The 27,099-nt window shown below is 32.0% G+C and overlaps 1 protein-coding gene across 1 annotated transcript in view; it reads left to right on the forward strand.

Annotated features, from left to right (window-relative positions):
- Smp_210510 (subfamily C1A unassigned peptidase (C01 family)) overlaps positions 1–27,099 on the forward strand; it is a gene marked incomplete at its 5' end in the record, with an annotated part of 118,234 nt that overhangs the window by 9,044 nt on the left and 82,091 nt on the right. Inside the window, one exon of the mRNA XM_018789626.1 lies at positions 2,499–2,907. Within this exon, the coding sequence (XP_018655050.1) occupies positions 2,499–2,907 (409 nt within the window). The remainder of the gene's footprint in view (positions 1–2,498; positions 2,908–27,099) is intronic.

The following is a 27,099-nucleotide window of genomic DNA, read 5'->3' on the forward strand; positions in this document are numbered from 1 at the left end:
GGGGGGTTGATAAAAAGACATTGAGCAGATTAAATTTATATTTTTCATGTCCTTCGTAGTTGGCAAGTTTAGCGAACAGTAAAGCAGGTTGTAAGATGAGACCGGTACTGATTTACTAATCAGTCACCTGACCACATTCTTGCTATATATATGTATTTAACTAAGACAAATATCCAGTAGTAATATATGGCGTAGATTAGTAAATGTTTTCCTGTACTGTATTCAGTGTAATGTTTAATGAATATTTTACATTCATATATATATATGTTTAAGAAAAGAAACACCAAGACATTTTAGTAATAAATGTTGTGAATGAATTCATAGGAAAGTTCTTTCCACAGTTTTGGGTCTAAAAATGACAACTGTACATAGAAGCTTTAGCCGAAATACAGAAAACATCTTTATCGGATAATAATTTCTTCTTTTCGGCATAAACTCACTCAGTTCAGTGGAGTCAATGTGATCAATCAGTCTCCAGTGATCGATAACATTCTGTCACGCATTTACATAAGTACATGTCGATTATTGTTCAGAGTTCAAGTTTAGGGCGTTTCCAAATTTTTCCAGTTTTTTTCTCCTAAAAAGCAATCCATATCCATTAAGAAAAAAAAAACTAAACGATTCGATGGATTGAATGTTTTTAAGCTTGTCTGGCTACAGTACATTTAATAATGGGTAAGATATCGTAGGGAAAAGACGAAGAGTCCTTATGACCATAGATGTAATTTATATTTGTTTTTAGCTTTCACGTATTTTTATGAGTAGTTTTTTAATTTGTTGGAAATCCGGAAGTAATTCGTTCAAAATTACACAGTCTGTTTTAAAATGTTTTACATTTGAACTAATAGTATGCACTTAAATCGTATGTATGGATGGCATAGTAAGGAGTGTAGTATGTATTTGTTAGGAAAGATAAATTTTAGAAAAATAAACACGTAAGAAAAGTAAGTGAATGATTCAATTATTCTAGCCCATAATGCCTTTATATTTTTTCGACAGTAGTTAAACATGTAGTCCTAACAGAAAAATTAACAAATGATTATTTAGCGTTTGATGCACATAGACATCTAAGCTATAAAAAATGATTACCTTAGACCGAGATTTTCTTGGATAAATATTTTCTATGAAATTATTTCTCTAGTGAAACTGTAGTGAACGAAAACACAAGTGGAGACAACCAGGTGCATTTTATTACAACATTGCAGAATGTCTTGGTAAAATCCCAGAACCATACAGTAAATACTTCATTTGCAAAGTATCCATCAATTGTCTCAAACTTTGTTGTTCTTTCGTTTTTATATTAGCTACTCTTTGTCCTTGTTCTCTTCTCTCAACTTCCTACCTCCAGGCATTCCACTTTCGATTGGTAATATATACTACTTATATCTGTCGACATCAGCAGCACACACCACAGATTTACTAATGAACAACGGATAAAGGAAGTCTGATGTATAGGTCCTTTAAAATTAGGAGAGATTAATTACCGTTTTTTTTTAAAACTTAGAATAAATGAAGGCTTGTAAATGTTGTTTTTGAATATGTAGATCTGGTTTGAAATGGTGAACTGGCAACGTGTCTGTTTAGTAAAGATTTCTGACTTAAATACTTCGATAATATAAAACGGCTACATAACTAGAGTTGACTAGGTACTTAGAAATTGAACAACCAGTAGTTTTCGACTCGCTTATGGACAAACATACAGTATAGTGCGTGAAAATACATTTAGAACAGTGATGCATTTGTGTAATCAATATAAACCGTCTGGCAAGAGCAAGTGAACTGGTAAACGTGTATTAAGTTAGCCCGAAACAGTAATTTATCCCTCCCAAACACGCGAACCATTTTTCGGCTGAAGAAGACAGCTTTAAACTCAGTAAACACGGTAATCAACTCATCGAAATTTCCGTTGCAGTTTTATCTATGATCTTGTTGTTTATAAATAAGAGCTTCTTGGGTACTACACGTGTTCCATTATTCATTTGTGTCGTAGCTTTCCGTCTTTGAACTTAAAGGGAATAGAAATTTTCGAAAGTATTTATTGTTTTTCGTCCAATTCGTCCTCGACAGTATCTTCAGCCTAAATTATTTATATTATTGAAGATAGAGAGTAAGCTAATTTTCCCACTTTGATCAAAGGACCAAATCACAAAAATGGGTATACTGTTCGTTTGATCTGGCTTTCAATATAATTCATCTTTTCTGAGAGCCCTCTCAGTAAAGCACCAAAGAAATGAAATTACGTTCATCTTCAACTTGTATGTAAAAATAACTGAGTTTCGTTAATTACTAAATTCATGTAGAATATCATTCAATTCTGTTTTTATTACGAATGATGAAGGTAATGTCTATTTTTCTCTTGTATAAATAAAATATTTGGATCATTCGTTAAACAACGGTGTTTTCTGGACTGATTATAAAACAGCCTTTTAATACACGCTTAATAATTACCATTGAATAATTTAAAATAATATAATTATTCTGGTATTGTGTTTTTGTAGGATTCAGTGATCCTTATTGCATCCTAGGAATAATATTTGGACGTTATGTGGGTAACAATGAAAAATCTACAACTCCTGATTTATCTATAAATACTACAACTACAACATTTAGTCCAAATGATCTAGAAACTGTACAAACAACGCGAAATGTTTCAGGAAAAAAGGGATTTGATAATAATCGTGTTACATTCACGCGTTCATCATTTCGACGCTTTAGTCAGTCTTTTAATAAGCGAACAAACCAAAGTGAGAAACTGAATATATCTCATAATGAATCATTTAAAATGTCTGGTGCTACATCGTCTAAATCTGTAGTTAATAAAGAAGGACATGTTCCTGTTGGAATAATGAAATCAACTCAAGTCAAAGAGCAAACACTAAATCCTGTTTGGAATGAAAATTTTCGGTTGTAAGTTAGAGTACTTCTTCATTTATTATTGTTATGGAAAGTTCATTCAAATTCATATCATTTTGGGTTTGTTGATTTTTAAGCTAATACACAACACAAAATATAGGCTGGGCTTGTACAGATCTTGAGGATTGGAACATGAATTAAAGTTGTTCTTCTGTCTTATGTTCACCATGAAATTTTGCATTACTGTTGTCCTGTATTCCAATTATATGATACACAAGTATGTTTAGTGAGGTACTTAAGCTAACTTGATTTTTTTGATGATCAATATATTCAATTTTGTACTATATAAACTCCAACTAAAATGTAATGTAACAAAAGTCATTAGAAATTTTAAATCATTCCCAACAGAAGCCACAAAACTGTTTAATAAAGATAAACTCCAGCGAAGAACATTAAAAGATTACAATTTGATGGTAAAAGTGCAAGACAGATTACTGGAACACTTCAAATTCTATTAAGACTATGCCAGTAAAAATTTATTTCAAATCAAAGTTCATAAATTAAAAATGGCTTTCTGTAACATCAAATAAGTTGTTTTTCTCTGATGAAAACTCTAAAGTTTACATTGGTTTTTTAGATCTTCCTATAGGTATTTAGGACTGCAACCTATAAGGTACATCCAGCTGACTAGTTCCAAATAGGACGATATATTAGTCGTGGATCTTACTGTTAGCCACCTTCCATCTCTGATTTGAATCCCAATATATTTAATAAAATGGGTTATAAGAGATTCATTTTACGGATTAATCTATCAGTTATCACTTATTTGAAGGACTAAACAACCTATTACTATTGTTATTATTAGTACTATTACTATTATTATTTTTTAATGTTTAATTAATAAAATTATTGTTATTATGCAAAGTTTTTAACTTACACAGATGAAAATGAATATCTGCAAGTGATTTTTATGAGTTTTTTTAAACTATTCAAACTGTTAACATTTCACTAGATATTATTATTTGCAAATATGATAATAGTGTCCCGAGCAATCCTTTCCAGTTGCCATTCATCCTTTCCATATCTGCTTCCAATTCCTGACGTATTGTGTTCTTCAGCCTTCATCTTTTCCTCTTCTCTTCAGGATTCCAAGTTAGGGCTTGCTTCGTGGTACAGTTTGGTGGTTTCCCCAATGTATGTCTTATCCACATCCAACATCTTTTCCTAATTTCCTTCTCGGATGGAAGTCGGTTTGTTCTTTCCCACACTGGGCTGTTGTTGATGGTATCCGACCAACGGACATTGAGTATCAAATGTAGACAACTGTTTAGAAATACGTATATGCTTTTGATGATAGTTGTGGTAGTTCTCCAAGCTTCAGTTCCGTAAAGTAGAACTGTCTTGACGTTCGTCTTGAAAATTCTGGCTTTGATGTCGGTTGACAGTTTTTTTGAGTTCCATATGTTCTTCGACCGTAAAAATACTGTCCTTACTTTTCAAATTCTCGTTTTTACATCTGCATTGGATCCTCCACGTTCATCGATGATGCTACTTAGATAAGTAAAACTTCCCACATCTTTCAGAGTCTCTCCATGATAAACTATAAAATGCTTGAAACACAACTATAAATTCATAAATATTAATCCAACAGATGAATACGTGAGAAATTAATTATGGTTTAGCTAATTTTTGATACATGTATATGCCATTTCGTAAAGAAAGGCTAATAGAGATTGTCAGGTTTTGAAAATGTTTTGTTTAGTTACACTTTACTCATTATCTACTTAAACTATAAAATTCTCAATGTACAGCTGAAATTTGCCAGTTGATACAAATAACTTTGATTTCAGCGCGATTATTATTGAATATTGAATTATACGGATTAAAGTGTGGTTTATTCATTTTATAGTTATTATAAGATTCCTTCACCCGTACGCATGACTTATTATGAATGTGAATACATCTTAGTTTTACAAATTATATCAGTTATTTCATATTTGAAATGTTTTTCTTTAATATTTATTATGGAGAGTAAACACTTTTGACTGGTTCATAGCAGTTTAAATGTATAGGTTATATTTACACAATAGTGGTTAGAGTTATTGTAAGATGAACAGAATAAATGATCCATAATAAAAAAATTGAAAACTAGTAATTTTACTACATAGTGATTAAACTGGCCACCAGGACATATAATTTGGTGCCACGCCCTTTAGCAATAATGGATTTTAACAGCAGCATAGCTACTGAACATATCATACTACAATTTTTGTCTTCCGGTAACAAGCTAGTAAACCATCATTATTACGATATATATATATATATATATATATATATATATATATATGCGATATGTATATAGACGCCACTGTTCGGCGAAGTTCAAGGGTGAACATAAACGTATGTTGTAAGGAATCTATACATTCTTAAACAGTTTGTCAGTAATAGATTTCCGCAAATAATAATTATAAGTTACTTCATGGTATGGCTACAGACATATGGGAATTTTAGTAAATTTAGGCCATTTTACCCTATAATTTTAATGTGAAATTATGTTAAACCCAGTAAATAAATTGAGCTTAACAATAAAACTACTGATAAATTTAAACGTTATAATTCTACTTATATTTTAAACTAGGACAAATACATTTGCTTTAGTGTTTATTCAGTTTTACTGAGTATAATATTTTCGGGATATCTATAGGGATTAGCCGAATGTCAAGTGCAGTCAAGAGACAAATTTCAAAATTGTCATATTCACTTTGTTTTGAAATAAGTTTCGTTCGAATAATTTCGGTTATTCTGTTGTATTTTGGTGAAGGCACTTTTTTTTATTAAGGTTTTTTCTAAGATTCGGTAGTTCGAATCCTCAGTACGTCACTATTAAAACCTGTATATCGAAACAAAGTGTAACACTGCCTCTACATTAATAATTAGTGGTTACAGCACTGAAGGGTTGGTCAGTTACTAAAATCACCAAAGGATTGGGTTTCGGTCAAGGAGTTTAGAAATAATCCTGGATGCAATCCCTTCATAAGATTAGGAAAATGGTACCTGAGGGTTCTTATACTTTAGTGAAATAGCTGTCTAGTGTTACATAGTATTCTATGGTTTTCCAGCTTAGCTCAGTCTTGAAACAAACTTATTGTGAATAAAAAGTGATCATTTATTTGTCGTGAAAATGGGGTTTTTAATAGTCTTAAGTGGCTTTCAATTATTTAGCTAACATACTGAGCTGGTCAGACTTTCGTTACAGCATACTGATGAAAGCTACCATGAAATACTGACTCTTTTAAATGAAATACATAGTTGATAACTTAGTGAACAGGTGATTATCCACTGTTGATTTAGCTATAGAAGACAGAGCGTCATGCTACTGACGTTTAAGATTTAGACCTCCATATTTAAATCTAGTTGTTTGCACTTCTATAGCCGGATAGTTTTGGATGTTATGTAATCTCATTATTATTAGTATTTATCTCATACCAGAGATAACTGAACTTTACTGGTCATGACTTCTCAGGGTTAAAGGCCAGTAATCACATTAGGATCGCTGATGGGATCAGAGGCACATATTGTTAGGAAGCCGGGCAGTAGAACAAAAAATTTATCAAACATTTCGTTATTCTTATTTTCAGTTTTATTTTGAGTTTGTTGATATCGTTCTTGCTATCATTAAATATGATGTTTTGATTCAAAATCTATAAGTCATCGAAAATAAAAGTCTATTTAAGTCGTAGAATATAGGTATTCTATAAATGTTTCTATAGGCTTAGCCATTGTATTTGAGAATACATGTCTTTCTTCTTAAAGGTGGCATTTGAAACCTAATTTAGACAAACAGGTGTTTTGATGTGAATCGTTATCGACTGGAATGTTTGAAATATGAGGTTTATTAAACAAGTTTGTTTTTTGTCAGGAGCTCTTATCCTTACCACTATCTTTGAAAATATTCAGTTTGAATGTAAGGAAAAACTCAACATTTATTGAGGAAGTTTTATTTTGTACTATACAACAGCATGACTTTTTCATGATGCTTGAGGATATTTTACTAACTCTGTTGTATTGTTCTAACTGATGATAGAAATCTGTTATTTGTGAAAATATTGATGGCGTTTTTTTCCCTGAGCTGGATGATTTAGTCGTGAAGCTTTCATTGTCCTTCTGAACATCATCAGCACGAACGTCGGGTAGAAGTAAAGTGTTAGAATTTATCCATATGTGACTGACAGATTGTCCTGTTAAACTCGATCTTGATTGGTTATTGTTGACCATTTAAGTCATCATCAAATGCCTCTTTATTTTGATTGTTCTATTTTTGATCCTATATTTGTTCGTGATTTTCCTGATCGGCATCACAACCAAACTATCCAGTTCAAAGAATGAACCTTCATCGGAATCATCCACCCAAGCCACAAATCTTCACAATCTCAACTTTTAAATAAAGTGACATCATATATTTGACGGAGTTTAGTAACAGAATTTCAGTTATTTGGGAATATTGATGTAATTTAATGTAACTATGATCGCTATGGTAAATGATGAGCTTTGCTCTCATCTCCTCTAAAGTGAAAAGTGCGTAACGTTTAATCCTATTATCAACATTTTCCGATTTTTATTAGTTCGTAATGTCAGTAGCTAACCATATCACTTCTGGTTAAACTTTAATCAGAAATATACATATTCATTATAACTTTACTAAAACCATCTAACAACCAATGACTAGTGAGTAGACAATAACTATTTGGTCTTTATTCCAAGCTAAGAAAGACAACTTGTCCAAAATGAATCAAATGAATTTTTCTATTGATACTTCATTAATGTACCATAGGAATGTAGTACGACTAACTGAAACAATCGTATAGACCTGAGCATGTGTACATTTCTATTTTATCACGCTTTTGTCACATTATGTACACAAAATATGTACTTGAATGTGATAAGGAATTAATGTTTATAAAACCTTTTCTATGATAAATGACTTCTAAAGATTTGAAAATGATATTTTGAAATGTTTTATGTAAGATAATTAAGGACAGGTCATGAGATGGTGGAGAATATTTGTAGCTCAGGTAGATGATTTTGATGGAGTTTTATTCTCTGAGCTGGATGATTTGGAAATGGAGCTTCCATTGTTATTCTGAACGACATCATCATTGGACACACGAAAGCGCACATACACGCACAATGTTTTTATATATTGAAATAAATGTACAGAAATAATTTCCATTGAAAATTCTTTTTTATCATGTTTTATACACATCTGATCTAACAAAATTATACAATTTTAATTTTTCTATTCTCGTTTTCTGTAAACAGAATATTTATTTATTTGAATACATAAATATTGGTACAAGGGGGCAGCAGATATATATGTGCCACATAAAAAAATTGTCATTTCATTTAATTGTGTGAAGGCTGTGATACTGCCCGGATGCCCAGAATGAAGCAGGTGGTTTTCTTAGGGGGCCACACCCGGAGCCTTCGACCTACAGGTCTGATTCATAAGGTAGTGGAGCATCGTGAGGAGATGCACTCCCATGGTAGCTGGTGACCAACGATTGGTTCATACGCCATTTGTTCTTTCAGGATACTGGAGCCCATGTGCACTTTTGGTTTGGAATCAGGGTTTTCTAATCCTCCTAGGTGAACTTTCCGTGTCTACCAACCCGGTTAAAGCGCCAGACATTCGCTTTTTGTCCTCTCAATTTTTTAAACAACACCCCCACATCGAGAAGGCAGTGAGTAGGACTTCCCTGGCAATGGCTGTATACGCGTGGCCGTGTGAGAAGATTTCGAAAGTGAGGGCGGACTCTCCCCACTCTCGGCCGTACCAGGGCATTTGGGGGCAGTAGATTTTAAAATGATTTTCATTGGTATCATTAATATATTTCACCTCGTGAAATAAATAACTTTTTGTTATTAAACGTTTGAAGGTCAATTTCAAAAGCTATTATGTGCTTAAATATCAATGATGTGTACCCAGTAATGATTGTAGCTATGAGAATGAAAAAAATCTGATCATTTAAAATGATCTATAATTTATTTTGGAAGTTATGAACTTCTTAAAATGATTTTACCTCCCAAAACGTTGACGTATTTAATGTGGTGATATATTTAGTTGTATTTTAATTAGTCGAAAAAATCGTGTTCATTCATTTTGATTAAAAAGAATGACGTAGGTTTGAACAAAATGCAAAAAGTAAAATGAACGAGAACACCAATGGGGACAACTAAATGTATTTAGATGCGAAATTACAGAATATCTTATTAAAATCTGGGAATCATACAGTAAATATTTCATTTGCAAAATATCAATCAATCGTCTCAGACTTCGTTGTTCTTTAGTTTCCACACCAATTATCCTCTTTCCTCGTTCTCTTTTCTTCGATCTTCCTAATTTTCTGCCTCCAGGCATTTCATTTTCGATTGATGATACATACTACTTATATCTGTCGACATCAGTAGCACACACCACAGAATATCTCTAATAAAATAACACTTTTTAAACGTTAAATTCTATGGTTAAAATTGATACATTGTCGATAAAAAATATATAATTTTATAGATTCTTAATGATTTAACCTAATTGCTGTTAAAACAATTCAATTAGTTGCATGAGATGTTTGTAGATAACTAAACGATTACATTATAAAATGAATATGAAGATTTTTACTATCAATATATATGTGAATAGGCAGGGCAATAAACATATTACGAATAAATGACCATGATGCAAACAATGTTTATTTGAACGTCATATAAAATCAATTTTTTCTACTTGACTAATCAATTAACACGAGATTATTGTTACCTGCATGTTTTTCATATCACGACTATTGATGTACAGTTTTTTTTGTTGATTTTAAGTTCTAATCTTTTTATGTTAAGCGTAATTGTTTGCCCGTGATATAAAGTAAAGCCTCGATTCACTTTATGATATTCATACAAGAATTTGGCTTTAAAGGGTAATCAGTATTATGTGCATGTAATCAGGTGCTCAATAGATCGTCATTGGATTAACTTCCGTTATATTCTGACCTTAAAAACGCTTACAGTGGTCATCGTTATCATTATGTTCGATTATTTAGCTGAAACATCTCTTCCTTATGTTTAAACATATATAGTTGTTTTCAAAAAAGCAACCAAGTGTTTCTAATCATATGATTTTATAATGTTTGAAATTTGTTCAGTGTTTTTTCACAAATTGGTCATTTTTGCAATTGAAATCTCGGGTCTATCTAAGTTAGATCGCCATTGAAAACCTGGAAGCACTGCATGATTGAAGTGAGATATTAACACTGTTTGATGCCGGCTTCGTGGTCTAGAGGTTAAGCATTTCGGAGCTAGACCGGAAGTTCTGAGCTTGAATCCCAGACTCGGGATTAGCAATTCCGAGGAGCCCCATACTAAGACGAAACGGCCTTCCAGTGCTCTCGGGTTTTCAATGATTGTTTAGTTTTGATAGACTCGTGAATTTAAATGTGAAGATACTCAAGTTTCCACAAACCCGCTTTACTGATAAATTGACCATTGAATGTTATAACAATCTTATCATTTAAATGCTTTTTGGTACACAGGAAGTGTCTTAGCAAAATGTATTTGATATTCAGTTATGTGTATAGAGCTGTTGAACGATCGACATTATACGTCTTACAGCTTCATTTACAATCAAATAAAACTAATTACTTTGTGTGAAAGGTTTGAACTCTACGGTTATTGTTTATAAAATTATTTTTAAAGGAATAATTTTGTTAATCTATCATGATGAAAACGAAACATTCAAAAAATGTTTAAATTTAATTGCTGCTCTATAAACTACCAGTTTTATTCATATCATATCATATTCAACTAATCTCTATACGATAGTATTAGTCTTTTAATTCAACAAGACTTTAAAGGAGCAATATGGCGTAATTCGCTTACTAACAGAGAATATGAAATGTCTTCGGATCCTAGGAAGATTTTCAAAACATAATTTGCTGTTTTATGAATATGTAGTTTAAAATTGTTTATTTCAAACATCAATAAACAATGTGGTCAAGGTGTTTTATTAGTTTTCATACGTTATAAATGCATGTTTGGTTAAGTTAAATCTGATCTTAGTAACAAGTTAAAATACAAACATAATAGGTTTTTTTTTATTTGGAATAAAAATTCACACAATGTACAACTGATAAAAATTAAACATATCCGATGCATTCAGAAGTAGACAGTCTACAATGAAACTAATATGAGAACTGGAAGCACACTATGCATTTCGTGATGGAATAAGATTGTTGACTATTTCGTTTGAATTTTCAATAAATAAATTTATATTTTCTCATCATGATATCTATAAACGAATGTTTAAAAAAAAGAAAGTTGACCATAGAACGAATTCTACTAATATGTTTCGGTTTCACTTAAGCAAATAAGAATGGGATTAGCTAGCTAGTTACTTTGAATTATATCCTGTTATAATGATTACGAAATTACTTATGGCACAATCACTGGCTAATATCGTTTAAAAGATAATCTAAATTAAATAATAGAATACTTTGTTGATTTTGTTGATTCAGTTTTGAGTCATTATGGTCAACAAGATCAAAAACATAAACATGAAAAGTCAAACGATGATATCCTTTGACGTGATGTCATTTTTCACAAATTTCCCACTCAAAGAGACTATAGAATATATTTGTAGACAACTTAGAGAACATGAAATAGAAACTACAATCTCTGTGGAGATCATCAAAGGATCATTACTGTAATGCACTAAGAATGCACATTTCAAATTCAGTAGTGAAATGTATAGACAAATAGATGGTGTCACGATGGTTTCACCCCTAGGTCCTATATTGGTTGACATTTTTTCTCTCTAAACTAGAAAAAAAGGCCCAATGGCACAACAGATTGACAATTTTTCTCATTTAACTGACAATATATAGATCTATTTTTATAAAATTTTCAACATAAAAGAAGTCATTAATTATCATGTTAGTGAAATAACAATTGAATGATCACTGCTTTAATTAAATATTCCATTTCTGGTCATTATTCAGTTTATCCAACCGTAATTTTTTTTGTTTTGTTCTTTTTGTTTTGTTTTTCTGAAACTGTCTATTTTGATGGATGATTTTTTTAATTTTAATGTTTCCTTTTGTATATTTTTTTAGTCAGTAGTATATGAAAAATAGTTGTCAAAAGTTTTATACAATTTAAAAACATAAATTATTATTCACTTAGTATTGTTTGTTTAAATCTTCCAATTGATGTTTATGACTGAAACTGGTCAGTCTCTAACTGGCATATGTGCATACTGTGCGTCTTGCCTGAATATTGCCTTAGTTCATAAGTATTGTAAGCAAAAATGGATAGTGGCTAGCAGTGGAATCCATAACGCGCGTTTTGGTCTATTTGGGACTAGTCAGCCTGATTTACCTGCATCTTAGAGTTGATGTTCACTCGAAACCAGTACCTTAATAAGTGAATTTTAACTTCACCCTATTGCACAAGCAAATGACTCAGTAGCTAAGTGGATAACACAATGGTATTTGAAGCGGAAGGTACTGGATTCGAGTCCCAGAGTGAACATCAAATCTCAAAGATGCAGGTAAATCCAGCTGACAAGTCGCAAATAGGACGAAATGCGCGTCCTGGATTTCACTGCTAGCCACTATCCATCTTTGCGTATAAATTATTACTGTTTTTTTTATATTTTTATGTAGAAAGTATTTTAGATAAACAACATAATTAAAATGATAAATAATAAACAGGATGTCATTGTGATAATCAATTTTCAAATGGCAATTATTTGTTAATATCATATTAGTTAATTAGACTTCTTCAAAATAATCTGTAACTAAAAATCATTAAGTGTATCGTAAAGAACAAAAGGAGAAGAAAACAATCAGTAAAGACTTGATGTTTAGGTAGATTTTTGAAAAAATATTTTATTGATTGCCTGAGTGCTCTGTTTAATATATAAATGTGCTGATTCCCGCCAATTAGAGAGGAGTGAATTTATCAATCGGATTAATGATACACGAAAACCTTATGAGCAATCTAGAACACTTGTCGGTCCTGCTATCTGCCTAGCCTAGTGAGTTAGGTCCAGAACACTAATAACAGCCTCTGCAATATGAATCATTTATTTCAATCATACTGGGTTTATATACCAAACAAACTGACCACATCGTACCATAAAATAGAAAATAACATTTTTACAAGATTCAGCCAAATGTGGCTGTGAATAGGGGGAACAGTAATTAATAAACTAGGGATAACTCAAGAATGGTAAATCGTATAATAATAGTCTATAGGTCAAAATAAAGCTTATAATAGAATGGACACGAATAAGAATAGTTTAGTTACTTAACAATTATACAATAGGAAATATATATATATATGACATTGGTCCATAAACAGTTCTGGAAGTTACCATTCATAGTTCTCCAGGGGTTATAACATTTAAAATATGAAGTCTGTCACAATAAGAATTAGGCATATGACAATTAATCGAATTAAATATTGATAATGTTTGTAATTTATTTGATTGTCACTTAGTGATTACTTGTTAAATGATTAAATTAATAAATAAACTAATTTAAAAGTCAAATTTATTGAGTTTAGTTGTGTACACGTTAGGAAGTTTATATTGAGGAAGAGATTTTAATTTGTGTAAATTAAATATCGAATAGATTTAAGGTTATGCTGTTTGTTTGTTTTTTACATTTGATAACTGCATGACAACGGAACTCTTTCTGAATTGATCGAATATTTACAATTGTCAAATTGAATGTCACTGAAATCGCATACCGATCTAAACGAATGTATTGTAGTGGTTTGTAATTAAAGCCAGAGAGAAAAAGTCAATTACGATTAAACGGTATATTAAAGTTTGGTGATAGTTTCAGATAAGGTAAAACTACATAAGTCAGTTGGTATGAAAACAACTTTACAATTGTTACCTGTAAAAAATATCAACTGGAGATTTAGAATGCCTTAGGGCTTCAGGGAAAGAAGCTGGATATACCTGCATCTCAGAGTTGTTGTTCACTTCGAGACTCGAACCCAGTACCGTTCACTTCAAACACCATCATGTTATCCACGTAGCTATTGAGTCTAGATAGCCATTTGCTTGTGCAATAGGGTGAAGTTTAAATTCACTTTGTAATGTTTATTTGAGTCTTTGCTGATAATGCTTGTGAATTAAGGCTATATCGAGGCAATACGCATAGCTTGCGCATATGTCAATAATAGACTGACCAGTTTCAGTCCTAAATATCAATGGGAAGATTTATCCAAACAATACCAAGCGAATTCAATATATTCATTGTTTGTAAATACCGAGTGCCATTAGGTTGTATGTGCCGATTTTGTCTGAAAAATTAAGTGATAAGTTATGAACTGATAATAAGGTCAACTAATGTAAAAGATTACGATCATTATGTTCATTCAACTGTTACTAAGTTTTATTAGCTGAAACCTTGGAGGATAAATAAGTGTTTAGTGTTCAGACTTTGATTAAAATGACTTGACTTCGAAATTTATAATACATATTGGTTTGTAGTTTTCATTTGCGTCAGAAAACAACGTAGGTTGAAAAACAATCAAACCGAATGACCAGTTTTAGACGAAAACACTATATTTAAAGTGTACCGAATCTGAACAATGGTATTCATTGAATTTAAATTTAAATATTCTCATGTTATTATATCTTAAAATCCGTAATATATTGAAAGGAGTAAAATGAATACTTGAAAGTTCATTTTTAGTTTTTTAAAACTTAACTCACCAAAACTGTATATTCCTGTGTGAAGTTAAATAGACGATATACTCAGTGAGATATTGATTGAGATGGAAATTATTTCCATATGTATTGATGAAAATTACGCCTACAAATGGGTAATGTGAGTTGAGACGGACGTCTACAATCGGCTTTATCAAATATCGACCCATCTGCTTTGGAATAGGTGTATCAATTTTATGGTGTGAAGATGTAATCAGCAGTCAAAATTTGGTGTAGGTGAGCTGGAAACTCAATAGTGATATTAAATGAATGGTTCACCACTGGATTATTTTAAATCAATCAAATATGCACTACCGTATTCTATTTGAAATACAATGTGTATGCTAACTGATTTAAATCTAATGTAATCAAGATATTGCAATGTTTTAGGTATACAGTGTAGATAAGCTAATGGGGACCGTTTATTGCTTCTCAGTTATAAATTAAATGATATTAACTGTCCGTAAGAACTGCTAGTGCATATTTTCTGATCAACCATAGCAATGAAAAGTGACCTTTTTGTATGGATAGAATAGAAAATTATGATAGAAATATCACTGTTGAATAGCCGAAGCATTTTATAAAAAACATGGTTTGATTTAAACAGAATACATTGATTAGTTGTAAGAGTATTAGACTTAATAAAACAGGGTATGAGTATATCATCTGTTGGGAATTATCAAAACTAATTTCTGGGAATTCAGTCTTTTGACTGTATAGCTTTTCATTATTAAACTACATAGTTATAAAAAATGTAGGTTAAAGTAACGAAGAAGATATTTTTAGAAAGAGTTAATATTTCTTTTCCTGAGAACCAATAAAGTTTAATTGATAATATATCTACAAATGGCAATTTAGGTCAAGTAAATTGTGAACAATAATGTTTCAGTTATCCGAAAATAAAACACGTAAACCTTGTGTTAAAAATAAACATTACTTTTTTTAAAAAAAAGGTCTCACTAATAACTAATTCAAGACTTTCTTTGTGGCCCCATAAACGTTGTTTTACAATGGCATAAGATAATCAATATTAGTTTTATGTTTGAACAATGAATTTGTAGTGCAGTCAAATAATTAGTATCATACAACATTAAAGATGAATGATATTAAGCAATTATTTTTTTTAAAACCATAATGTAGTCCTGAAGAATTACAAAACATGTATCTTTCTGGAATATCAATGAATAATAAGATATAGATTCACCTAGTTTTGTTTACTTGTATTTTCCCATCGTTATTTAAGACTGCAGTCGATCAGTCCCAGAGTGAACATCAACTCTGGGATGCAGATACACCCAGCTGACGAGTCCTAAACAGAGTAAAACATGCATCCTGAATTCCACTGCTGGCCACTATCCATCTTTGCTTATAAATAAGATATAGATTTGTTCATTTCAGCTTAGTTTACACTTAGCGACGTAAAAATTCTATTTTTAAAATGTATGGTTTTTGATGATTGACACTAATCATTCTATTTATTCCCGACCTTTATCAAGATCTTATGGTGTGGAATGTTTTCTGGATCATATATTTTAAATATATTTACAATCTTTAATTATTTGTGACAGGGACAGACTACTAATTTTAAAGTGTCATATTCATTTAGTAAAGCATAAGCACTTACAAATTATTCATTGTTTCGAAATGACACAAAATGTTTCTACACATATCTTAGAAACTCTGATCTTTGAGAATTTCACATAGTTGAGTTTATGATTTTACAAGCTTGAGTTCCATTAATCATAGGCTCTCAGGTTACTCAACAAATTATCATACAATGGTTTTGTTTGTCTGGTTTATTTGATTGAAGGCGACGTGTCTGATTTAGTTAAGTTTAAAAAAATGTATGTCGTCGAATGTTTATAGTCATGAGAATAATAAATAAAAATAAATCACGCATGAAAATACAAAATCATCAAACGTTTAATATAAGTAAGCAGAGATGGATGCTTGTGAATCAAGGCTATATCGAGGCAATACGCACACTATGCATATATGCCAATTAGAGACTGATCAGTTGCAGTCCTAACACATCGATAGAAAGATTCAAACAAACAGTACTAAATGAGTTTAATATAAGTGTTTTAATCCGTATGTAGTACAAACCGTGTAAATTATTGGCTTTCAAATATGAGATTATGGTTTAATTTTATCATTACTGTCTTTTAAAAAAGTATGTGAGTTGAAGGTTTTCCTAATGTTTGAAGCTAAATAGAATTCTTATCAGAATAGAGATTTATGAAAATTGTAGTAATCCGAACCCATAATCTTTGATCTCACATACGAATGCTTAACCTCTAGACCACTGACTCGGTATATAATGGTGTCAATGTCTAACTTCAATCGATCCATGATCTTGCACAACCCTTTAATAAAGTTATTGAAAAAACGTTTGTACGCACTGATTGGGGTACATATTGAAGTGAATTATTCTCAATATTACATGAATTACAGTGTTTAAGACTTTATTTTGAAACTGCTTACTTTACTTTGAATACAATTTAATATTCATTCAGTTTAGCTTCATCCAATTCTTTATGTAATTCATTTATGAGACTATCATACTAATTTTTACAACACTATGCAATTACAGATCAGTCTTGCACGAATATAGCGTAAAGACCTTTATATTTTATTATAAGCAATGATCGATAGTGGCTAGCAGTGGAATCCAGGAGGCGCGTTTCGTTCTATTTTGGACTCGTCAACTGGATGTTCCTGAATCTCAGAGTTGATGTTCACTCTGGGACTCAAACCCAGTACTGTTTGCTTCAAACGCCATCACGTCATCCACTTAGCTACTGAGTCCTGATAGCCACTTGCTTGTGCAATAGGGTGAAGTTTAAATTCACTTGGTATTGCTTGTTGGAATCTTCCCATTGATGTTTAGGGCTGCAATTGATCAGGTACATCCGGCTGACGAGTCCCAGATAGGACGTAACGCGCGTCCTGGATTCCACTGTTATTCTCTACCCATCTTTTCTTATAAAGCTTGTGACTTCAAGCAATTTCGAAGCAGTCCACACAAGATACACGTATATCAATAAGAGACTGGTCAATCGCAGTCCTAAACATCAATGTGAAGATTCAACCAAACAATACCAAGTGGACTTTATATTTTATGTTTATACGTAACGAAAATGAATATTTCATACTACTACTTTTAATAACTGAAATACACTTTATGTAATTAATAAATTATAATTATTCCATTCTATTAAATTTGAAATGGTTTCATTTAATGTCATTATGTAAAATCTAGTTCTTTTTTTGTGTTAAATTGCTATTTCGTGTTTTCTTTTTGAGAAAAAAAAACACAACCAAACACCACAATCCAGTTTATTCCAGCTGGAATATACGGATATCATTCAAATTTATTATGAAATAAACTATGAAGACTTCCATTTATTTTAAACTTTTCGAAGTATATATTAGATGTTTTATGATTAAACTTATGTAGAAAGATGTTTTCTGTCCAGTGTCTCCATTGTTTATTTCTCTCTTGTTTAGTAAAAATAAACATTGTAGAGTAGTTAGTATTAGGTAATCAATAGTTTTGAAAGAATAAACAATGACTACTGAAAGCTTGAATGAGTTGAACAATTTTAAATATTGAACTCTGATCGAGAGGTATAGTGACTAGAACCTACGTAGTTCAATTAAAAGTGAGCATATATATATTACTAGCGTGGTTCTAACTACAACAAAATCAAAATTTTGGTGGTTCTTGGTCTTCGCTAGTTCTCCGGCTGAATAATATCAGTTTATTGAATGTATATATTCCATAGATCGAGTAACTTTATTAAATTATCAAACTAAACCAGATATTTTTAAAAAAATTTAAAACTTAAAGATAAAAATATCCGTTTACGTGTTAGTCAGCAATGAATAACGTGGTTGAACTTATTCAATATCCAATTTTTGTAAATTTATACGGTCAATAATTTGTTTTAATATCATTCTGTTTATTCGGTTCTTATTTTGAAAATTATAACGTTTATATAATTATAAAACAAGAATTATCTTAAGTTGTCACTCAGTGAGTGTTTACCTACTTACTTACTTACTTACTTACGCCTGTTACTCTCAATGGAGCATAGGCTGACAGTGAGTGTTTATCATCGTCTTAATAGTAGATAAAACCAATAATCATATATTGAATATGATTATAATATAGTTTATTCATTTAATATCAATTTTTAAATTATTTTCTTTTCTTTGGTTTATCTACAAAAACAAACTTCAATTCATTTTTTAGTTATCATGGTAAGTTATTGAATGAAAACAGGATTTGTCTCATCAATACATGTTAGATATACTTTGTTTTATGAATAAAACAAGTTTATAAAATTTAGTTTTATTATGAAAACAAATACATTTGATCGGTATTATCATCAAGGTTTGACTTGTTTATTCTAAATAAATTGATTATTAGATAAATTGTTGTAAATGAAGGTAATATATTTGTAATATATTCCACTTTTCCAAAGAATATCCTCTGATGAAGTGGCTTAAACTGAGTCGCGAAACGTCAGAAAATCTAGTTTTTCTGCTAATCGGGATATTATAAATATATTATTTATATAGTTGAGATCATGAGTCAATTGAAGCTAGACCACCAGGGGAAACCTGGAAGCACTGGACTGCCATTTTGCCCCATTGTGGGGCTCTTCCTCAGCAGTGCTTATCCACGATCGCTCCTGGTGAGATTCGTATTCAGGACCAACCAGTCTCGCGCCAGAGCACTTAACCGATAGACCACTAAGCCGGCATCCAACGCTGTTAATGTCTAACCTCAACGCATGAGCTCAACTATATAGAAAAATTATTAAAATTCTCACGAAACCCACTTCTGATATTACAAATATAAATGATTTTTATTTATATTTAAATACATTTTATATATTTCTCACTTTTGTGCATAGATTAGTATTTATTTACTAGTAACATACATTTCTCACAAACATTTTAATGGTTACAACAATTCATATAATAATTTACATCGTTTAATTTGTGTTTATTTTGTATAAAGTAACTTGGTTTGTTCAGATTAAGAAGCTAGTTTATAATGAGGATTACTCTCTTTAAATAAATAATATCTAGATAATAGCGTAGTGAAGGACAACATAATTGGGGACAATCGAATGTATTTGAACACAAAATTACAGAACATCTTATTAAAATCTGAGAACCATACAGTAAATATTTCATTTGAAACATATCAATCAATCGTCTCAGACTTCGTTGTTCTTTCGTTTCCACACCGATCGTTATTTTTCCTCGTTCTCTTTTCTTCAATCTTCTTAATCTACTTCCACCAGGTATTTTACTTATGATTGATGATATATACTACTTATGTTTGTCGACACCAGTAGCACAACACTAGAATAGTGTTAGTTTTTCATGAAAATAAATTTATATCTTTTTCAAAACAATCATAATACTTTGATAATATACGTGTAGAAATATTAACGAGAAAAACAAAATAGTTTTAGTGTTTTACTTGACTAGCTAATACAAATTTTTAATGAAAATACTTAAAAATAAATAAGCTCTTAGAGTTAACGTCAACGCTAAATAAGTGACTAATTGCGTTTATTTGTTGAATTCGCCTTAAACCTAAGCGGTTTCATATAGTTGTTTGTGTAGTTGCTTATGTCATTATTAGTATTATTATCATCCTCTAAAAACCAGGGATCATATATGGCCTTAAGATTAGTTAGGAATCATGTTAATCGTTCTGGAAGATAATAAATAGTATTTCCTACTAATTTGATGGTTTCTCTGAGATTGAAAGATCAATTACTTAGACTAGCCGCCAGCCGAAGTGGTAGATGATCTGGTCATAGAGCAGAAAACTTTAGATCCATCTTAGTCAAACTCTAGCCTAATTAGTCAGCAATCCTTTTAGCTATATGAGGATATAGTTTGATTAATGTACACACAGCCTTTCTCTTCGTGTTTTCATAGCCTAAATTCATTTTATTTTAACGTTTGAAAATGCTCGAGAAATTTATTCAGTACCCATCCCTATTCACTATTTTTTGCCTAATTTATATTATTCTGTATATCACGTCATCCTGTAACGGACGCTTATTTTCGTTTGTAATTGCATTAGTATATCTCTCTCCCCATATTTGATCGATAGCTGTTTTGATCGTTAACTTTATTTAACATATAAACTGATTCAAGTTGACATTCCATTTCAATTATTTCAGTATTAGTAATTTAGTTTGATTTTACATAATATTAACTACTCGAGTAAAAAAGGGTGTTGCTGTTAACATGTTTCATGATTCCGTTTCCCAACTATACAGTATATATTCATAGGCATGCATCGATAAGACTTCCTGAGTACTATATACGTGACTATCCCCACAGGAGCAATTAAGTTAGTGTACATACACGGAAGAGCTCGCCGCCGATATATTATCCTCTAATGGTTGTGCATGTACCAGATTTTTTAAAACGTTCTCATGTATCTTGGCTATGTTAAACATCCTTTCGATAAATATTCCAAGTCGACATGTCAATATACTTCTCTTTATGTTTTCTGTAAAATCCAACCTTGGACAAACGGTTTTATTCCTGATTAATTTTTGAACTCTTCTATGTGATCACACCAATTTAATTGCTCCTGTGGAGACAGTCACATAGGTAGGACTCAGAGGGTCCTTTCCATCCATGCTCGTAAAAATTTACTTGTATAGTTGGGAAACGGAGTCGCGAAATCTGTTAACAACCCTATTATTTATTTCTTGGCCGATGGAAAATATTACATCAAAATACATGAAACTTTCTTGATTTTTGTATCAAGTCCAGAAAGATCAACCTAAGAAGGCAAGATTGTGGCACATCCACACAGCGATGGCTGTCGATATCAGACCAGAATACCAAACTTATGAATTGAAAAATAAGTAGGGATCAAAATGATGATCAGTTTTTTTAACTTAACTAATTGAGAAAGGTACATAAAGTTCTAATTACTGATAGAACCAATAAAATGGAAGTTTTATGAATATTTTATTTCTTTTACTAAATGCAATGATTCTGTCGGGTAAAAAAACCATATTTTACAAATGACTGAACAAATTCGTAGAGCTATTTATTTAAAATCTTATTTTATCCAGTGAAATTGCAATTTCTGGCATAATTGTCTGCTGAAACCAAACTAGAATCTTCATTTTGTTTAACCGAATCGTAGATGGTATAAAATATAAGATTTATTCCAAAGTATTTATCTGCTCATTACTTACGATGAAAAAGAAAAGAATTGTTTGTTTTATTACTAAATTTGTTCATTTGTACCAGTATCCTGTTAGCTATAAACTCAATATAAATACCATTATGTGAGGTTCTCTGGAGATTATAACATTCCCATAATATAAATAATAGACTGATCTTGGTTAGAACACCACTGGGAGCCTGAGAGCATTGGACGGCCGTTTTATCTTAGTATGGAGCTCCTAGACAGTGCAAATCCTCGGCCCTGAAACTGGATTCATTTCCCTGATAGAGATCATGGATATAGGCTACTGAGGAGTTCCATACTAGAACGGAATGGTCGTCTCATGCTCCCGGATTTTCAAAGTTGGTTTAACTAAGATCATTCATAATTTTAACTGTCAATATAAATACTTACATATTCTATAGTCAGCATTTTTTAAGCAAAGTTGTTATCTACGGGATGAGATTTCTGTCACCAGATCTAACCCTCCTCCCTTATCCATGATTTGAACCGGCAGTAACCTTAGAAAGGCTAACGAGATAGTTAATATAAATACACCAAAGTATAAGTGAATTGTTCAGGTAGTGTAAAATAAGGCCCATTAAGATTAAATCACTCTAGTAATAAAAATAAAATTCGTATGCAGGTGAATATGTCGGAATATTTCAATCCAAATAACCACTGTTCTTCAAATAATCTTGAAAGCTATAAAATTTTAGGAATAACTCAATAGCAAATATTTCGCTATATTAATCTGTTCATTTCAAAATTATTTATGAATGCTCATACATTTTATACGCCAATTCACCTCATATAATTTGTTTAGTGGTATTATGGTGTGGGCTACTTATGTTCACATAAGTAGTGTATGGTGATGGTTAGACATAGAATATATTTTGGCAGAAGACCGATAAGAAAGAACTGAAGCGCAATTGGTAGGAAAATGCATGAACAATGAAATTAGAGAAGATAAACTGATATTTACGGAAGGAACAGTGAAGATTGAGACAATTGGTTGTTATTTTGCAAATTAACTGTTGACTGTATGGTTATCAGAATTTAGTGAGATAGACTGTACTTTGTGCTTAAATACATTCGATTGCCCCCACCCCTGTTCTGTTCACTACAGTACATTAATACCTATAACTTAATAACAAGAAGTTTGACTTGGTAAATTTCGAAAACTTGAGTACTCCTCTTGAAACATGCTATTGTCAGGTATGTGTATTCTGTTTCTGAGTGTTTGTAGATCTCGTAGATTATTTAAAATCTTTAATTTTACTTTCTTCAAATCAATAAAAATGTCTTTTTCTTTGATGAACGTTTATATTTTACTATCTTTTTGATGAAAGAAGAACGGAAGTAATTGTAGTTCTACTATAGATATTCTGAAGGATATACAATGAAATCCCTATAGATTATATAACATTTTTTTATATTTTCGTTATCAAACTTTTCAGATATTTAGAATTGTATTGAAATGATTACTTAGTGATACTAACATGATGAGAAGACTTCCTGTAATGTAATAAATTAACTAACTTTCTTCTCATTACTTTTTAACAACATTGAAATGTCTACATGAATAAATCAAACGGCTTACGATTTCTTCTACAATAAAAACTGAATGAAATGACATAAATATGTTTGTAGTTTTTAAGAACTATCCTCCATTACTTGTAGACTCAAAGTAATATAACCGACAATCAGATAATTCATCTTATACAGTTTATATAGAGATATTAAACACAAATTAATAAGAGTCAGTAAAAGCAGATAATATAAAGAAATAGAAAACTGGTCTAATTGTATGTGTAATTAAGGTGACTTTACAGTTATGTTATAAATTCTCCCTATTAGTTCATAGTTTGTTTAATGTAAGCTGCTGATTAGCTTACTAATATATATATATATTGAAAATTATGGGATGCTAGTATAATGGTTTATTTGAAAATAAAGCGAATGTAAAATAGAGAATACATAACTTAGTAAGACTAGTTTATCTACATCTTACTTTTTTTATAAAATGGTTTGCGTTATAGTGCTTCGATTAAGGTAAATATTATTTTCTTCATTTTGATTAGATAAGAAATACTGTTTTTGACTGATTATTCCATGGTTGTATTAGTTTGGTTTTTGTCTGACAAATTACTATTCCATGTATTGAGATAGTATTCTACACATTACACTAATATACTTACTTACTTACGCCTGTTACTCCCAATGGAGCATAGGCTGCCGACCAGCATTCTTCGACCCACTCTGCCCTCCATCTTCCTTTCTAGTTCTATCCAATTTTTGTTCATTCTTCTCATGTCTGTCTCCATTTCTCGGCGTAATGTGTTCTTTAGTCCTCCTCTTCTATTTTGGCCTTCAGGATTCTAAGTAAGGGCTTGCCTTGTGACGCAGTTGACTGCTTCCCTCAGTGTATCCTATCCACTTCAAGCGCTTCTTCCTGATTTCTTCCTCCACTGGAATCTGGTTTGTTGTCTCCCACAGTAGCTTGTTGCTGATAGTGTCTGGCCAACGGATCTGAAGTATACTGCGTAGATAACTGTTGATAAACACCTATATCTTCTGGATGATGGCTTTCGTAGTTTTCCACGTCTCCGCCACATGCAGTAGAACTGTCTTGACATTTGTGTTGAAAATTCTGATCTTGGTGTTGATTGACAATTATTTTGAGTTCCAGATGTTCTCCAGCTGTAAATATGCTGCTCTTGCTTTGCCATTCGCATCTTCACATCTGCATCACATCCACCGTGTTCATCGATGATGCTCCCCAGATATGTAAAGGTTTTCACACCTTTCAAAGCTTCCCCGTCAAATGTGATTCGATTGGTGCATGTTGTATTGTATCGGAGAGTCTTGCCTTTCCCTTTGTGTATATTGAGACCTACTGCTGCTACATTTGTCGTCTTCTCCTGCATTTGTTGTTGCGTGTGTGATAGAAGAGCCAGATCATCTGCGAGGTCTGGATCGTCCAGCTGTATCCTAGCTGTCCATTGTATCCCGTTCTTCTTTCTAGATGTTGACGTCTTCATGATCCAGTAGATGACCAGGAGAAAGAGAAAGGGTGAGAGTAAGCAACCTTGCCTGACACCGGTCTTTACCTCCAACGAGTCAGTGAGTTGTCCTCCATGCATGATTTTACAATTTAATGCGGTTGTCTCAAGTTTACTTCTCTTGAAGCCTTTTCCGCCGTCATTGCTAAATCTTCCACATATAAACGTTTGTCGGCTCTGATGTTCCTCTTCACTTTCTTGTGTGCTTTTGTGTATTCGGCTTGTGCCTTGGCTTTATATGCTCTTGTTCATCTGATATTGATTGCTGCCATCTTGTTCCTCCTTTCTTCAATCCTATCCATTGTACCAGCAGTGATCCATTCTTTGTGGCCTAGAACCTGATGACATGTTGAAACGATTGTCTCCTTGATAACTTTCCAGTCGCTCTCCATAGTAGTTCCCTCTCCATTGAATAGATCATGAAAGGCCTGGAACTTATTGTTGAGGGCTATCCTGGATTCGTTGAGTCTGTCAGCATCCCTAAGAAAAGCCGTATTAAACTTTTGTGATGTCTGCCCCGTTGTCCAGTGCTTCTTAAGTTTTAATTTCATCTTGGAGACCAACAAATGATGATCTGATGCTATATCAGCTCCTCTCCTGTTTCTCACATTCTCCATCGTCCTCCTGAATTTTTTTTTGACGCAGATATGATCGATTTGGTTCTGCGTAGTGTGATCCAGTGACGTTCAGGTGGTTTTTTGAATGCATTTGTGTGGGAATATAGTGCGGCCTATGGCCAGTTTATTGAAGACATATAAATTTGCGAATCTCTCACCATTTTCGTTCATTTCTCCAAGTCTATGTCATCTCATGACGTCTTCGTATCCAGTGTTGTCCATTCCAACCTTGGCATTGAAATCCCCCATCAGAATGATCAGGTCCTTTGTTGAGCACTTCTCGACGATTGACTGCAGCCTATCGTAGAATTGGTCTTTAACGTCTTTATTGCAGTCGTTGGTAGGCACATGGCATTGAATGATGTTCATTGTAATGCCCTCTTTTTTTGTTTTGAAGGAGAATTTGGTGATCCTTGGTCCATGAAATTCCTATCCCATAAGTGCTTTTTATGTTTGTTTGGATAGCATCAGTGTGATTCCTTGTGTATGTGGGGCATTTCCTTCTTCATGGCGGGAGTATATCATCAGCTCACCTGAAGCTAGTATTTGTTGTATCTAAATGTGCTTAAATTAAAGGTTGCTCTGGTTGTCAGAGTGGGCATCATCCTCGTAACTTCCGAAGGAACTCGGCTTTCACCATGAGGCGTCATATCTCTTCTTAATGGAGACCTTCTAACTCCCAGAGCAGAGTTTAAATAGTGTGAATAAGTTTTTCTTGTTAGCGTTTTTTTAGCGAGTTAGTTTTTTACGAGACGGGGTCGCTAACCCCATGCCTAAACCTGCATCTTTATCCGAGCTTTGGACCGGCAGTAGCCCCCAGAGGAGCTCCAGGCGGAGTTATTACACTAATATAGGTCAATGTAAATATACATATTGAATTATGTGATCTAGAGTTTCAAGTCTTATATATTTTCATTTATTATCATACACATTTTCGTTGTTTTTGCAGTAACTGATCTTCAGGAAACTTAGTAAACAGAGATTATTTATTTTGGTTGAACTGTTTGTAAAACATTGGAACAATATATTTCAACACTAAACGTAGTTGTTAAAGCCTAATTTATTGAATGACAGACAATCCTGTTCATAATTCCTAATCAAGATCTATAGTTCTTTATTTAAGTTATTAATTCGAGAGAACTAATCAATTTTAAAGTAACTACACTTTGAATCATACAGAATATATGTTTCATATTATATATATAAAACAAGACTCTAACCTATAAGATAAGATTCTGTTCTATTTACGAAAACAAAATCATAAACTATACGTTGTTTCTATTAATTTACGCCACCATCAAAAGCAGCTAACCGAATACATATTGACATTTTGTCGTTTAAATTACATATATATAATGTCTATACAAAGTAAACAAAAGGTGAAACTGGACACTTAGTAGAGGTAGATATAAATCGCTTCTACTCATTTCATCACCTTCAATACAATACTGGTATAATAAATTTGATGTAAACACTTTTTATTCATAAGAACTTAGATGAAAAAAATCATATAGGAGAATGAATTACACAATAGATATGTATATACATCAAGAAAAGTACAAT

Source organism: Schistosoma mansoni, chromosome W (genome assembly GCF_000237925.1).
Source record: "Schistosoma mansoni strain Puerto Rico chromosome W, complete genome".
NCBI lineage: Eukaryota > Metazoa > Platyhelminthes > Trematoda > Strigeidida > Schistosomatidae > Schistosoma > Schistosoma mansoni.